This window comes from Hemitrygon akajei, chromosome 9 (genome assembly GCF_048418815.1).
Source record: "Hemitrygon akajei chromosome 9, sHemAka1.3, whole genome shotgun sequence".
Lineage (NCBI taxonomy): Eukaryota > Metazoa > Chordata > Chondrichthyes > Myliobatiformes > Dasyatidae > Hemitrygon > Hemitrygon akajei.
Window position 1 is genome coordinate 115,159,357 of NC_133132.1, and position 16,366 is coordinate 115,175,722.

At 38.6% G+C, this 16,366-nt stretch overlaps 1 protein-coding gene across 2 annotated transcripts in view; it reads right to left on the reverse strand.

Moving 5' to 3' along the window:
• eipr1 (EARP complex and GARP complex interacting protein 1) overlaps window positions 1–16,366 on the reverse strand; it is a 98,723-nt gene that overhangs the window by 35,606 nt on the left and 46,751 nt on the right. For both annotated transcript variants that reach the window (XM_073056821.1, XM_073056822.1), the window contains one exon: window positions 13,998–14,154. In XM_073056821.1, the coding sequence (XP_072912922.1) occupies window positions 13,998–14,154 (157 nt within the window). The remainder of the gene's footprint in view (window positions 1–13,997; window positions 14,155–16,366) is intronic.

A 16,366-nucleotide genomic window follows, 5' to 3' on the forward strand; every position in this document is an offset into this window, starting at 1 on the left:
ACACCACTTCATCATACATGCATGCCTCACTTAAAGTTTTTATGTTTTAGAGTTACAAAACATAATAGTATTATTGAATGACTCTATGATATTTCATCATAACATGTCCAATGACCTGTTACACTCATTTTTTATTTGTACATCTGATTATTGTTAATGATAACTTACTACTTACCGTAGATTCCGGATTATAAGCCGCTACTTTTTCCCCACATTTTGAACAGCTTTGAACTCTGCGGCCTATAATCCAGAGCGGCTAATACATGGTTTTTTTTTCATGCCGCCTCGTAAACATTTTGCCTCGTAACAGTAGACCAATAAAATTGATGAGTAGTTCACAGAGGTCCAATGAAATTGTACGATAAATCAAGCGCACTTTCACAATTAAATTATTGTAAATCAGTCATTTGTACTCACCCTCATCAACATGGAAAATACTCGAAGCAAGACCCGAGCGCGTCAGACCCGATTAGACCCGAGCGCATTGCGCAAGCGTCAGACCCGATTAGACCCGATCGCAATGCGCAAGCGTCAGACCCGATTAGACCCGAGCGCATTGCGCAAGCGCGTCAGACCCGATTAGACCCGATCGCATTGCGCAAGCGTGTCAGACCCGATTAGACCCGATCGCATTGCGCAAGCGTCAGACCCGATTAGACCCGATCGCATTGCGCAAGCGTGTCAGACCCGATTAGACCCGATCGCATTGCGCAAGCGTGTCAGACCCGATTAGACCCGATCGCATTGCGCAAGCGTCAGATCCGATTAGACCCGATTGCATTGCGCAAGCGTGTCAGACCCGATTAGACCCGATCGCAATGCGCAAGCGTCAGACCCGATTAGACCCGATCGCAATGCGCAAGCGTCAGACCCGATTAGACCCGATCGCAATGCGCAAGCGTCAGACCCGATTAGACCCGATCGCATTGCGCAAGCGTCAGACCCGATTAGACCCGATCGAAAACGCTGCTTTTAAGTTAAAGTCGATCAATAACTTTTCCTGGTAGGCTGCAATATATATATTTTTACCAGTCGCTAGGAGATATTGGAATGTTGTTCGTGCTGTTCAGTAAAAAAGTATATGCAACGTAATTTGTGTTACCGATACGTATGTATATTTAAAAGTAGCGGTGCGGCCTAAAATCCGGTGCGGCCTTTACAATTAAAAAATTGATTTTATTTCTAAAATTAGAGCCTGCGGCTAATAATCAGGTGCGCTCTGTAGTCCGGAATCTACGGTAATTATTTACTAAGGTTAGAGATGGAGGTCATCCACATCCCAGCATAATAATCATATCAGTCCAAAACCCTTTGTCTGTATTTCCCTATACCCTGCACCTTGATCCATCTCACATTAATTCCTTTGCCATTTTCCTACACTAGAGGGAATTTACAGAGATCAAAAGCCTATCTTTGGGATATGACAAAGTTAGCGCTGTGCATAAACTCATGTAGTCACAGATGTTGGATCTGACTGTTTAATTGGTACTTTCTTTGCAGTTTGACAACTAATTGTCTGTTGGTATTTCAAGTAGTTCTTATATACATGTGACTGTTCAGTATGTTTCCTAATGACTATGCAGTTGTTCAGTGTGTTCCATCGTGATTACATTTGTATGATTCTGAGAAGTTCTGGAACCTTCTCCTGGTATTGCATTATTTTAATAGGAACTTTTTGATTAGCTGGCTTTTATCTGCAAATTTGAATGGAACTTTTACTATGTAGCATAAAAACAGCTGCTCCACATTGGACATGATTTTTTGCCTTATGTTTTTTTACTTAGTAAACCCTCTATCACTGTCTATTTTCCATCTCCCTTTGCTCTATTAACACTTAATAAAACTATTGTGAAGCAAGAAGTTTTGTGCCTCTTTCCTGACTTCTGAAGGAACTTTGGATTAAAACATCAAAATCCAACAATTGGTGTAGTCAGAGACCATGATTGCAAAGTCTTAAGGACTTGGAAGAATCACAGACAAAGTAGAAAATGTTCTGACTCGAAACTAAATGGAACGTAAGAGCTTCCACCCTAATTCCAAATTGCCAGAGAAAAATTAGGTCTGGCTTCAATGCATCGTCAGATAGAAGTAGGACTGAGGAAACTGCTACATTTCTAGTTTGAAAGAACAGATTTGTAAAAATCAAGACGAGCACTGAAACTAATATCAGGCTCAGCAGTACAAGCCAGTAGAGTAAGAATTTTCAGTTGCAGGACAATCTTTTAAAATTTCAGTCGCACACGACCTATTTCAGTAAGTAGTGAAACTTCAGTTGTGTAATCCATTTAGTTGCAATCTATTAATTTGGTTACTGGACAATCTTTTTAAACCTCAGCTGCAACCTATGAATACTTTGAGATCATGGACAAAATAATAAAAAGTACATACAAATTAGAAGTGAATCAAAACAATGGTCAAAGTCCTGAAACTTACTAACAGCTCTTACTTGAATAAAACATCTTAGTTTGATAAAGTTAATGAAAAGTTCAAAGTAAATTAATTATCAAAGTACATATGTCACCATGTACAAGCCTGAGATTCACTTTCTTGCAAGCATACTCAATAAATCCATAATAGAATAATAACCATAATAGAATCAAAGACCACACTAACTGAATGCTAGAGTGCAAAAGGTAACAAGCTGTTCAAACACAGAAAGAAATAATAATCAATTAGCAATAAATATCGAGAACATGAGACGAAGAGTCCTTGAAAGTGAGTCCATAAGTTGTGGGAACAGTTCAGTGACTGGGGGGAGGGAGTGAAGTTGAGTGAATTTTTGAATTTATCCCCTCTGGATTACAGCCTGATGGTTGCCGGTAACAACCGTTCCTGAAACTGGTGGTATAGGTCCTGAGGCTCCTGTAACTTCTTCCTGATGGCTACAGCAAGAAGAGAGCATGGACGAAATGGTGGGAGTCAATGTTAAGTTTATTAACAAGACATGCAATAAGATCTAGAGAATGCTTGAGGGAACAAAAAAACATGGAATTGTGATTTAGAATTAGGAATTCGTGATCAGTTTGATCAAACGTGCGAGAGAATAAAAGTTAACGGGCTGAGTATAGACTTCTAATCAATTGGAAAAGAAATGCGGAACTTCAGAAAAACACTATGATATAGATAGTAAAAAGTCTAAAGAACAAATCTGCATTAACTGATCACACAGAAAAACATTGAAGCGGGAATTAGAAGCAACTGAAACAATATGGAGAAACTAAGCAGGGACTTCAAGGGGGCAGTCCTGCTAATGACACATCTGGTGACAATGCCAGTGGTGCTATCTCTGGCACTCCGCCCTGGGAAACACGCTCTACATTGGACAGTCCCCCTAGGACAACACCACCATCAGAAATCTAAAGAATTACAGCCTACATTGGACAGCCTCCCGAAATAGAGCAACCATCTGAACTTCGAAGGTGGACATGGCAAGGACTCTATGGCGACCCCTAGTGGCTGGAGTGAGGATAACAGTGATGAAACAAAAAAATTGACAGCTATGTCAAGAGCTTGATCTAATAAGATCAAGAAAGTAAAAACACACAGGACTGAAGATGAAACCATTGCTAAGCAATGTATTTTGATACAGGAACACCATTTACACTGTATGTCAACAAGAAACACATGATGGCTGTCTTAAATATGAAGACCGATGGCATCTGTTGGTTATTATTCCTCCAAAGATCTGATTCCGTACACTGATGGTTACTCAGTGATAGAGAGTGGAATTTGAATGGCTGGGTGGACTGTTGTTTCTGGAACTGAAGCACCAGCATCAGGAAGTATAGCTCCTGATACCTGTGTGAAACAGGCTAAAAGGTTTGATTGAAGCCTGTAAGTTTGCAGAAGCAAGATCAGCTAAAATCTACTTTGATTCTCATTATGCTTTTGGAGTTGTTCATAATTTTTAAAACTTTTGGAGACAAAGAGGATTTCTTATGGTGGTAGGAACCCCAATCAAGAATGGCCAACTGGTACACAAACTCATGGATGTCATACAATTGTCATCAATTGGTGTAAAAACCACTCCAAAATGATTACAATGGAAATCCATGGAAATGCATCACAGGTGAAATTGTAAAAAGGGTAGCATGGAAATAAGTAAAAGAAGTAAAACAATTAAAAGAAATAGCAAGAACAAATGCAGTGAACTTGAGAAATGGAATTATGAAAACAAAGTTGAAATCTGTATCTAACGAACATACAAGATATTCAAGAGGTACAAGCTCTAACTGGCAAAAGTGGTTGTGTGTGGAGAATGGTGGGAGGTCAAACAGTGGCAGAGTATGGAGATATGGCAGACAGGTAGCTCCAACTAGAGTGCTTCCTTATCTGGCACAGCAGATACACTCCCTAGGACCCACTGGAGTGCAAAAGATTGACAGATTCTCCCAGTGGTGACAGAATCCAAAGTTCAGGGCACGTTCAAGAAGTGTTTCAAAGATGAATGACATGCCTGAAAACAAATGCAGAAGCAGCAGAGAAGCTGTGATAATTATCGTAGATTCCGTACTACAGAGTGCACCTGATTAAAAGCCGCTGGCTCTAATTTTAGAAAGAAAATCAATTTTGTACTTGTACAAGCCGCACCGGATTTTAGGCCGCACCGGATTTTAGGCCGTAGGTGTCCCACGTTGTAATATGAGATATTTACACAGGAAAGATATTACACGTGAGGATTTTTTAACTTTTAATTAAATCCATATGGTAACATAAACAAATACATATTGCAAATGCTTTTTTTCGAACCGTGCCTGTAACACGGCTACTTTTAAATATACATACGTATCGGTAACACACAAATTACGTTGCGTATACATTCCAATATCTCCTAACGACTGGTAAAAAAATATATACTGCAGCCTACCAGGAAAAGTTATTGATCGCCTTTAACTTAAAAGCAGCGTTCTCGATCGGGTCTAATGCCCCCACCTTCCCGTTTATCGCAAACCGGTATTTCCCACAAGACGCGGCGAAACCGGATGTGACGTCATAGTATCCCGGGATGTAGTACTTCTAAATTTAACTAGAAAATACTAACAAATGAATTACTAAGCGAAAATATTATAAACTAAATAACTGCCATAAAGGCAGCACAATGCTTTTCTTCGAGTGTTTTCCATGTTGATGAGGGTGAGTACAAATGACTGATTTACAATAATTTAATTGTGAAAGTGCGCTTGATTTATCGTACAATTTCATTGGACCTCTGTGAACTACTCATCAATTTTATTGGTCTACTGTTATGAGGCAAAATGTTTTTGGCGGCATGAAAAAAAATCATGCATTAGCCGCACCGTAGTAAAGGCCGCAGTGTTCAAAGCTGTTCAAAATGTGGGAAAAAAGTAGCGGCTTATAATCCGACATCTACGGTAAGTTCTCCTGCCCCACCTGACCATTGTTACACTTACATTTTTTTAAATTTATTTTTTATTGAAATTCAGCATCATACAACCATTTCCATAAGATGTATTTCAGATACTGTATGTATATATCATATATTCATGTTTGCCACAAATCTCCACATAGTGTTTATCTGAGGTATACACTTTTAGAAAAGAAAGAAAAGAATGAATAAACAAAAGAAAAACTACATACAAGTAGGGAGTGATTTTTTTTGAAAAAACTTAATCGTTGATTTGTGAGAATAAAATCAGGCCTATGGGGTGTTATGTAGTTAAACCATTTTTCCCAGTATGAATCAAATTGTTCCAGTTTAATTTTGACAGATGCTGTTGTCTTCTCCATTTTATAAATGTCCATTGTAATTTCCACCCATGCGTTTAAAGTTGGGCTCTCCTTTGATAACCATTTCTTGGTAAGAGTCTTTTTACCAGCCACCAGCAGTATATTCATTAAATATTTATCTCTTTTCAACCATTCTTGAGGTATATACCCAAAATATAAGGTCTTACTTTCTAAGGGTATTTCACATTTAAAAATTTATTGTAGGGCATTGTGTATCCCCCTCCAATAGTCTTTGATAACATGGTGATCCCAGAAAATATGGTAATGGTCTGCATTTTGATTTCCACAATTTCTCCAGCAAACAGGGAGGTTACTATCATAATGGGATTTCTGAGAGGGTGTAAAAAAAAGTATTTAATCAGGTTTTTCCACCCAAACTCCCTCCATTTCTGTGAACTGGTTAACTTCCATTGATACCTCCATACTACTGTCCACTCTTCCTCAGATATAGTTATCCCTCCTTCCTTCTCCCATTTTTTAATATATGAAGTTGAGTGTGTTTTAAGATTTGACAGACCCTCATACACACGTGCAATGATTCTACTACCATTAACTGAATTATCTGCTTTTCTAAACAGTTCTATCAAATGTACTTGCCTCGGTTACATTTTTCCCCCTCCTATTAACATAACGTCGCATCTGCAAATACCGATAAAAGTCTTGTTTTTCTATTAAGTGTTTCTCTTCAAGCATTTCAAAACTGAACAACGTTTCTTCTTTCATTATATTGCATAGAACTGTTATTCCTTTAGCTGCCCAGTCCTTAAATCTAGCATCCAGTTTATTCGGCGTAAAATCCGAGTCATATGCACACCATTTAAGAATTACAAAATCTCCCTCTAGTTTATATTCTTTTATAACAGTTTTCCATATTTTTAGAGTCCTTTTCACCTATGGGTTATCAATAGTATTTATATAACTTTGTAGGTTGTTATCAGCCAAAATTGCCTGTATGGGGATGGAAGGTAACTTCTCTTCAATGTTTTTCCATCGAGCAGCATATAATGAGCTGCACCAGCAGGTCACAGCTCTCATCTGTGCTGCAAAGTAATAATCTTGAAGATAAGGTACGCCCCGTCCCCCCTTTTCCTTGGCTAATTGCAAAGCTTGGAGACAAACTCTAGGTCTTTTACCTTGCCATATACAGTGGCATGCAAAAGTCTGGGCACCCCTGGTCAAAATTTCTGTTACTGTGAATAGCTAAGAAAGTAAAAGATGACCTGATTTCCAAAATGCATAAAGTTAAAGATGACACATTTCTTTAATATTTTAAGCAAGATTACTTTTTTTATTTCCACCTTTTACAGTTTCAAAATAACAAAAAAGGAAAAGGGCCTGAGGCAAAAGTTTGGGCACCCTGCATGGTCAGTACTTAGTAACACCCCCCTTGGTAAGTATCACAGCTTGCAAACGCTTTCTGTAGCCAGCTGAGTCTTTCAATTCTTGTTTGGGGGATTTTTGCCCATTCTTCCTTGCAAAAGGCTTCTAGTTCTGTGAGATTCTTGGGCCGTCTTGCATGCACTGCTCTTTTGAGGTCTATCCACAGATTTTCGATGATGTTGAGGTCAGGGGACTGTGAGGGCCACGGCAAAACCTTCAGCTTGCGCCTCTTGAGGTAGTCCATTGTGGATTTTGAGGTGTGTTTAGGATCATTATCCTGTTGTAGAAGTCGTTCTCTTTTCATCTTCAGCTTTTTTTTTACAGACGGTGTGATTTTTGCTTCCAGAATTTGCTGGTATTTAATTTAATTCATTCTTCCCTCTACGAGTGAAATGTTACCCGTGCCACTGGCTGCAACACAAGCCCAAAGCGTGACTGATCCACCCCCGTTCTTAACAGTTGGAGAGGTGTTCTTTTCATGAAAGTCTGCACCCTTTTTTCTCCAAACATACCTTTGCTCATTGTGGCCAAAAAGTTCTATTTTAACTTCATCAGTCCACAGGACTTGTTTTCAAAATGCATCTGGCTTTTTTAGATGTTCCTTTGCAAGCCTCTGATGCTGAATTTAGTGGTGAGGACGCAGGAAAGGTTTTCTTCTGATGACTCTTCCATGAAGGTCGTATTTGTGCAGGTGTCGCTGCACAGTAGAACAGTGCAACACCACTCCAGTCTGCTAAATCTTCCTGAAGGTCTTTTGCAGTCAAACAGGGGGTTTGATTTGCCTTTCTAGCAATCCTACAAGCAGTTCTCTCAGAATTATTCCTTGGTCTTTCAGACCTCCACCGTTCCTGTTAACTACCATTTCTTCATTACATTACAAACTACCTGAAACACTTTGCTATCTTCTTATAGCCTTCTCCTGCTTTGTGGACATTATTTATTTTAATTTTCAGAGTGCTAGGCAGTTACTTAGAGGAGCCCATGGCTGCTGATTGTTGGGACAAGGTTTGAGGAGTCAGGGTATTTATAAAGCTTTGAAATTTGCATTACCTGGCCTTTCCTAACGATGACTGTGAACAGACCATAGCCCTCACAAGCTAATTAAGGTCTGAGACCTTGGTAAAAGTTATCTGAGAGCTCAAATCTCTTGGGGTGCCCAAACTTTTGCATGATGCTCCTTTCCTTTTTTTCACTCTAAAATTGTACAAAACAAAAATAACACACTAATCTTGCTTAAAACAATGAAAAGAATGCTTCATCTTTAACTTTATGACTTTTGGAGATCAGTTCATCTTCTATTCACTTAACTATTCACAGTAACAGAAATTTTGACCGGGGTGCCCGAACTTTTGCATGCCACTGTATACCTCGATAACATTTTGTGCCATTCATTGAATTGATTTTGGTTAATCTTTATTGGTAGGGTCTGAAAGAGATATAATAGTCTGGGCAATATATTCATTTTAATGGGTTCGATCCTTTAACTGAGACTAAAGAAGGGAATTAGATTCCATCTTGTTATGTCTTCCTTAATTTTTTTATATATAGGCAAATAATTGCATTCTGATAACTTTGCCAAATCTTTTGGCATGATGATACCCAAATATTTGAAAGACTCTGTTTGCCATGTCAAGGGATATCTAAATTCAATTTCTCTTGATGGGCTATAATTATATGAAAGTAATTGGGTTTTATCTATGTTAATCTTGTATCCTGATAATTGACCATATTGTTCAAAGGACTGCATCAATTTAGGTAAAGAGTATGTTGGTTGCCCTAGATAGCTTACAATATCATCCGCATAACAGGCCAATTTATGCTCTGTCCCTTTAATAGTAATAGCAATAGTAATGATATCTTCATTTTGTCTGAAGTATTGAGCAGGTGGTTCCAGATATAATGCGAAGAGTAGCGGTGACCATGCATAATCCTGTCTCGAGCCCCTTTCTAGGGTAAAGCTGTTTGATAAATATCCATTGATTTTAATCCTAGCAGTGGGATTGTCATATAGTGCCTGTAAAGTTTTAATAATCGTGTAATGTAAAACAAATCCATGCAAAATTCTGTAAAGAAAATTCCAGTTAACCGAATCAAATGCCTTTTCAGCGTCCATGCTTATCACTATTGCTTTAATTTTACTTTTTTGTATATGATCCATAATGTGTAGTGTCCTTCGTATATTGTCTTGTGCTTGGCGTTGTTGTATAAAACCTGTCTTATCATTACGTATCAGGGTGGGTAGAAACTCCTCTAATCACTTGGCCATGATTGAGGTGTTACACTTACAACAGGGCTACATTTCTTCACCAAAGTGTCAAGGATACTCAGGCGTACTGGTAACAGTGGACAAGTTTTTAAGATGAGTAGAAGCTAATTTAGCAAGGAAAGCCACTTCCACATACACAGCAAAAGCAGTAATCAAGGACTATATTCCTAACTGGGGATTGTCATGTCACATCAGCTCTGTGCAAGGAAGTTGGTTTGGGAGTGTGTCAGGAATTGCTGACTGATGAACTTTGAATGGTCTTTTCATTGTCCACGTTGCCTAGAATCATCAGGACAAGTCGAACAAATGAATGGAACCATCAAACAACAACTAAGTATCACTAGGAAGTCGTACCATGGCTTACGGCTCTTCCTATGGTCTCATGTGACAGAGCAACTTCTGACGAGAAAACTAAACTAAGTCCATTTCAGGTGGTAAAAGGGCATCCTATGTCACTGCTGGGAGCCCACAATCTTAGAGAGGATGATATCATGGCAGAGAGAGTTGTTAACTGTTGTATGAAATTAACCCAAGCTGTACCGTCTGCTCCTCGACAAATTTCTGGCACTTTGAATGATCCAACAGGAGGATACACCCTGATTCGTGGTGAGTGGGTCTTGATTAAGAAACTATATAAGGAACCACTGGGAGCTCAATGGGAAGGTCCTGATCAAAAGCTGTTAATTACCAACTCAGCAGAGAAGGTAGATGGCAAAGGTAAGTAGATACATGCCAGCCATGGAAAGTGAGGTCAAGTGCACACACAAAATGCTGGAGGAACTCATGATCCATAGAAATGAACAGTCAACGTTTCGGGTCGAGACAAAACAAGGACAACAAGTGCCCTGGTAAATGTGCTAGTAACCTCTTGACCCAGTGTCCACACTGCTGAGAAGCAATGAGCATATCACCAACCAGCCAGAAGACTTCGAAGAAATTCAGCAGCGACTGGACGTTATGAAGCTTACTCTAATATTATTTGTTGATTATATTTTTGCCAATTTTCCTTATTCTCAAAGTCCCAATTGAGATGACTCATAATTCATACTTCCAAGTATCACCTGAATTTGCTGATGCTGTTAATGCCTCTCACTGTTGGGTATGCCAATATATACCACACACTTCAATTATTCACCAATGCTGGGCATTCCTGCAGATCCAGAATAAACAAGCACCTTCTTTACTAAGCATTACTGATTTGGTTTCTTCCTTTCCCAGGAAAACCAGAATAGGAAAGAACAACTGACAGGAATCTAGTTACTCATAGTAGAAGAGAGTGCTGGCCGGCACAGAAAGCAGTAATGATCATTGGCAGTAATGGAGGGGTTGCTGATGGGGTAATCCATGCATCAAATCTTTTTATTTATTCCCCTGTCACCCTTTTATTCCTTCTGGCTGAGCTGTAAATGTTCCTTTATCTTTTTCCTCTCACAAGGTCCAAACTCAACTCATCCCTTTCCCATTTCAAATACTAAAAAAGTAAAACTTTTCTATTCATAGAAACATAGAAAATAGGTGCAGGAGTAGGCCATTCGGCCCTTCAAGCCTGCACCACCATTCAGTTTGATCATGGCTGATCATCCAACTCAGAACCCTGTACCTGCTTTCTCTCCATACCCCCAATCCCTTCAGCCACAAGGGCCATATCTAACTTCCTCTTAAATATAGCCAATGAACCGGCCTCAACTGTTTCCTGTGGCTGAGAATTCCACAGATTCACCACTCTCTGTGTGAAGAAGTTTTTCCTCATCTTGGTCCTAAAAGGCTTCCCCTTTATCCTTAAACTGTGACCCCTCATTCTGGACTTCCCCAACATCGGAAACAATCTTCCTGCATCTAGCCTGTCCAATCCCTTTAGAATTTTATACGTTTCAATAAGATCCCCCCTCAATCTTCAAAATTCCAGTGAGTGTAAGCCTAGTCGATCCAGTCTTTCTTCATATGAAAGTCCTGCCATCCCAGGAATCAATCTGGTGAACCTTCTCTGTACTCGCTCTATGGCAAGAATGTCTTTCCTCAGATTAGGGGACCAAAACTGCACACAATATTCTAGTTGCTGTCTCACCAAGGCCTTGTACAACTGCAGAAGAACTTCCCTGCTCCTGTACTCAAATCCTTTTGCTATGAATGCCAACATACCATTTGCCTTTTTCACCGCCTGCTGTACCTGCATGTCCGCCTTCAATGACTGGTGTACAATGACACCCAGGTCTCGTTGCATCTCAGAGTAGAAAGGAGAGGAAGAGGGAGAAGAGAAAGTCATTTGATCTTACGGTATTGACCTCCAGTTCAGGGACTGACGCAAAGCCCATTTTAGAAATTACAAAAGAAAGGTAAATTTGTCAAATCGATCTAGAGAAGAGATTTGCAAATCTTGTCTGAAGTCCTATTATCACTGTCAAAAAGTATGAAGAAATCCAGCAACAATTCCACATAGGGCTGAATCCAAAACTCAGGACTCGTTCTTTTTAATATGGAAGAGCTGCACAACCATATTACCATCAGGTTGCAATAGTGAATTACCATGTCAAAAGAAGATTTTCATGCTGCTTGCAAGTCCACCCTGCTGCCATCTTTGTTCTTAGAAATATCTCGTTCATTACATTGTTATAAATAGATCAACAGGACTATGAAAGTGACAGCAGCTCTATAAAGATCCGTGCCTTTTTTCTGCTAGAATCTTACCATTTTTGCTCCCAAGCCCGAAACTCTTCAGACTCTTTGCTGTTGCCCATATGCTGAACAGAGTGCACATCTGTAGCCGAGGCCGAGAAGCTGTTCAGGCCACGTTGCTCAGCCCAGAACTCTCAGAAGTTACTCTCCAAGGCTATTTTTAATCTCAATTGGAAGGTTAATAACTTTGCACTAGTCCGCTACAGCCATTGAGGAAGTACCTCAAGGGAGTATAAGGAGAGACAAGGGTGCATATAGTACAGAGGCACTATGAGAATACAGAAATGTGATTAATTCCACTTTATCCAGTGATTGAATTTGGTTGAATGCACATGTGGTCATTTTCATTTCTTGTGTAACTGGAAAAAAACTAATATGTTTTAAGTTGTTGAAGAATAGCAAGGAGTATTGGTACATTGGGTTGCCATTTCTGAAGTTACTTACTAAGGAATAATTTGAACTGCAGAGCTTGGACAGAAGGGTGAATGTCTCACTACCTTACTACTTCTCTACTTGCTCATGTACTTTCTACTCCTTCATTTCCATATCCACCTCTCTCCCTGTAACTTCACATTAAGTCACGTCAGGAGGAGTTAACTCCAGATGTTTAAGAGTTTGTGTTTGAATTGAAGTGATGTTTGAAACATAAGTAGAAGAGAGGATGGGACAAAATGAATGAATAATAATTAGGTGTCTACTTCGATTAAAGACAAATGGCAGCATGGTGTATTGTCTATGGTTGCACCTTAACATTGTGAAATAATAACCCCACCCCCGTGAAATTAGCCAAGTTCACATAAACCAAGTTGTTCATAACCTGCACCATTAGAAGACCGTCTTGTGAAAAACGGTATGTTCATTTTGCCTACTTGAGAGTGAGAGGTGAAATATGATATTGAGTGCTGTTTGCGTGCAGACAGATCAAGTGACCTCCTTCATAAACCGATGACTTCACACTGCACCTTGTAGCTTGCAGCAGTTTGAAAGGAGCTGGATACATAACTTAAGAGAAACAATCACTTTGATCACAATCACTCTGATTTGTGTATTTTGAATCTTATTGTAGCCAAGAAAACTGCCCCATAAACTCTATTCTGGCTGGTAGCAACTTGTCATGTTATGTGCAACAAATGCTGAGCCTTAAAACATGTGCTGTAAAATCAGTGTTGCCTTAATTTTGATGCTTTGAATGCTAACATAAGCACAAAATCTCTTATAAAAGTCTTTTTAGATGTGTGGCAAAGAGAATAAAGAGTATTTTATGGCCATCTTGGGTCTCATGTGTGAAAACTGCCATTTCAGTACCATTTCCAGGGAGTAATGGCTAACACCAGCGTCCAATTAAACATGCACCTTAAAAAGTGACTTTAAAAAAATGCATTGATTTGATTACTGGTGTTATCAAAACCTGAAAATTAGGTTTTTCATTAAACACAAGTTAAAACATACCACCTTTAAGCTATATATTTAATGTTCAATGATTATCATAATCAGCCAATTATAATTGTTGCAGATTTATTAATGGATTAAACAGATTTGTAAAGGATATAATGTAAAGGATATCAAAATTATTGTTTTGTATTTGGCAATATTTCAGTCACTTATTTCATATCTTGATAATGCATATTCCCCAGTAACATTTACCTTAATCAGCTGCAAGTTAGAATAAATTAAAGAAAATAACTTGTTAAACTGAGCAGAAAACTGATGGATAATTACTTAAATAAAATAAAACCATTTACTCATGTAAGACATACACAAATTATATTTTTCCCATGTATTTCTCCTGGATTTTCATTTTATTTCTACAGGATTTTCATCTTATTTATATGTTTTTTTTTATTGCTTAGATGCTACAATTAAACATTTCACACAGTTCCATTCTGAAGGAAGCATTTGAAATCTTTTAAATCAAAACTGAGCAACCTACCATGAAACGTTGCCATGGGCTGTGTTGTCAAGGTGACAAAGCAGCTCTAAGTTCTGTGGGTTGCTTGATGAATCATCAGGAGATTCATGACTGCCTGATTCCAATTCCTTCGGCATTCGCCACACAGCAGCACACGTCAGGATTCTGCTGTCCGAAGCTAAGCACCAAAGGAAAAAAAATAGGCTGTCAAAAAATATTTTAATAAATGTGCTGAAAATTTAACCCATTGTAATCTCAGGTGCAGCTATCTTTACCATAATGAAAACTCATTATTTGATAATTTAACCAGCTTAGTTACAAATATAAAAAATATGTTCACAATGTAATTAATAATCTAAGCTGATCTACGTGAAAAATTCTTTTTTTATAATCACTGTTTTTGCCAGTGTTCACTTTCCCAGTACTGAATTGGACAATGTGCAACTAAAAAGCAGGGTTAAATATAATTAACCATTTTAATTAAATATTAACTATCATTTTCCAATGAAGAGGTAGAGAGAGAATAATACAGCAGATTTCATTTATAAAACTGCCGGTAAGTGCTGCAATCCAAACCAGCAGCTTCTGAGGCTATACAGATTTAATATTTTATGTGTTCTAGACACCCTCAGTGTTTTCAAAAGATCTTTGTGACAATCACTGCACAGGTATCATAATCTAAGCTCTCATCAACACCATCATTTTATCTGAAGTTACTTAAACAAGAATAGAATGATTCTACACTGGAGGTTACTTAATTGCGATTTTAATAACCTTGGTAAGAATCTTGAAAACTGGTATGTTGGAATCCAGCTAAGCATTTATTTTCATTAAGAACATTTGCAAACATTTAAAAAGAATAAAACTTCCACTTCAAAGCCTTTCCAAAGTTCTTATTAATAAACTCCCTCGCACCCCCTCTTCAAAGTGCAAACTAAAAATGGGATGACAGTTCCACACAAGCGTTCGTTAACCAAATCCAGGTGCATTTTCTATGAATAGCTTTGATGGTCAGTGTCTGCAAGTTCTTGAACTGTGGGTGCCATGACAGCAAAACCAATCCTTTCCTTACCTGAAGCGTGTACACGTCCATTTCCTGTATGATAGCACAGGGAACTTGAAGTGTGATTAAAATGGAAGCCCTGGCTGAGGAGAATTCTCTTAAAATCAAACAATTGAATGCTAACTTTGGTGCTTGAATGTTTTAAAGAGCTTGCTTGGATTTGAGTTAAAAATGGATGAATCTATCAGATACCACCAGACAGAATGTGAATAGGAAACTGCCCTGTAACAGTTCAGTGGCATACCATTACAGAAAAGAATAAAATGGGTTCAGTTTCTCACACAAAATGCTGGTGGAACACAGCAGGCCAGGCAGCATCTATAGGGAGAAGCACTGTCGACGTTTCGGGCTGAGACCCTTCGTCAGTTAGGCCAGGCAGCATCTATAGGGAGAAGCACTGTCGATGTTTCGGGCCGAGACCCTTCATCAAGACTCCTGAAACGTCGACAGCGCTTCTCTGTATAGGTGCTGCCTGGCCTGCTGCATTCCACCAGCATTTTGTGTGTGTTGTTTGAATTTCCAGCATCTGCAGTTTTCCTCGTGTTGGGTTCAGTTTCTGATTCTTTAACTCCACTTTTCAAAACCTCATATTGTGCATTGTTAAAGAACATTTTGACCAACAGGGAAGAAATAATTAGTGTCTTGATGATTAGTACCATCATCAAAAGATAGCTCAAAATCAACACTATTGGAAGCCTTGAGTAGGATCAATCCTTTTTTTCCTCTGGTTTAATCATAGAAACGTACAGTAAGAGGTCCTTACAGCCCAACTTGACCATGCAATCACAATGTTAATCCCATTTGACTGCATCAGACCTGTTGTCCAAATGCCTTTTAAATATACCAGTATCTACTTCCACTATCTCTTCTGGCAACTTCTTCGAACTTCATCAACTTCTGTGTGGAAAAACATACCACTTGGATCTTCTTTAAATTGATCCCATCTTACCATAAAAGTGTGCCTTCTTGGATTAGACTCCCTTACCCTTTGAAAAAGATTATGTCTATATATCCTACCTGTGCTAGCCATATTACAAGCCTCTATAAATTCAAAGCTTAGTCTCCTGTGTTCCAGTGGAAATAAAGTCAGGCCATACAATCTATCCTTATAACGACAGCACTCTGTTCCAGACATACTGTTCAATTTCTAACTCAAGAAGAGTTAAAGCTGCAAAGATTATGTATTTTAAAGTGGTTTATGCGTACATATATTTTTTTTAATAATTGCAAGAACAGAACCAACAGATTTGCCTCAATTATGTTGCAAATTTGAACTATAGTTTGAACATTCTTAAAAATGACAAATGTAGAAAAATAAGCAGCAACA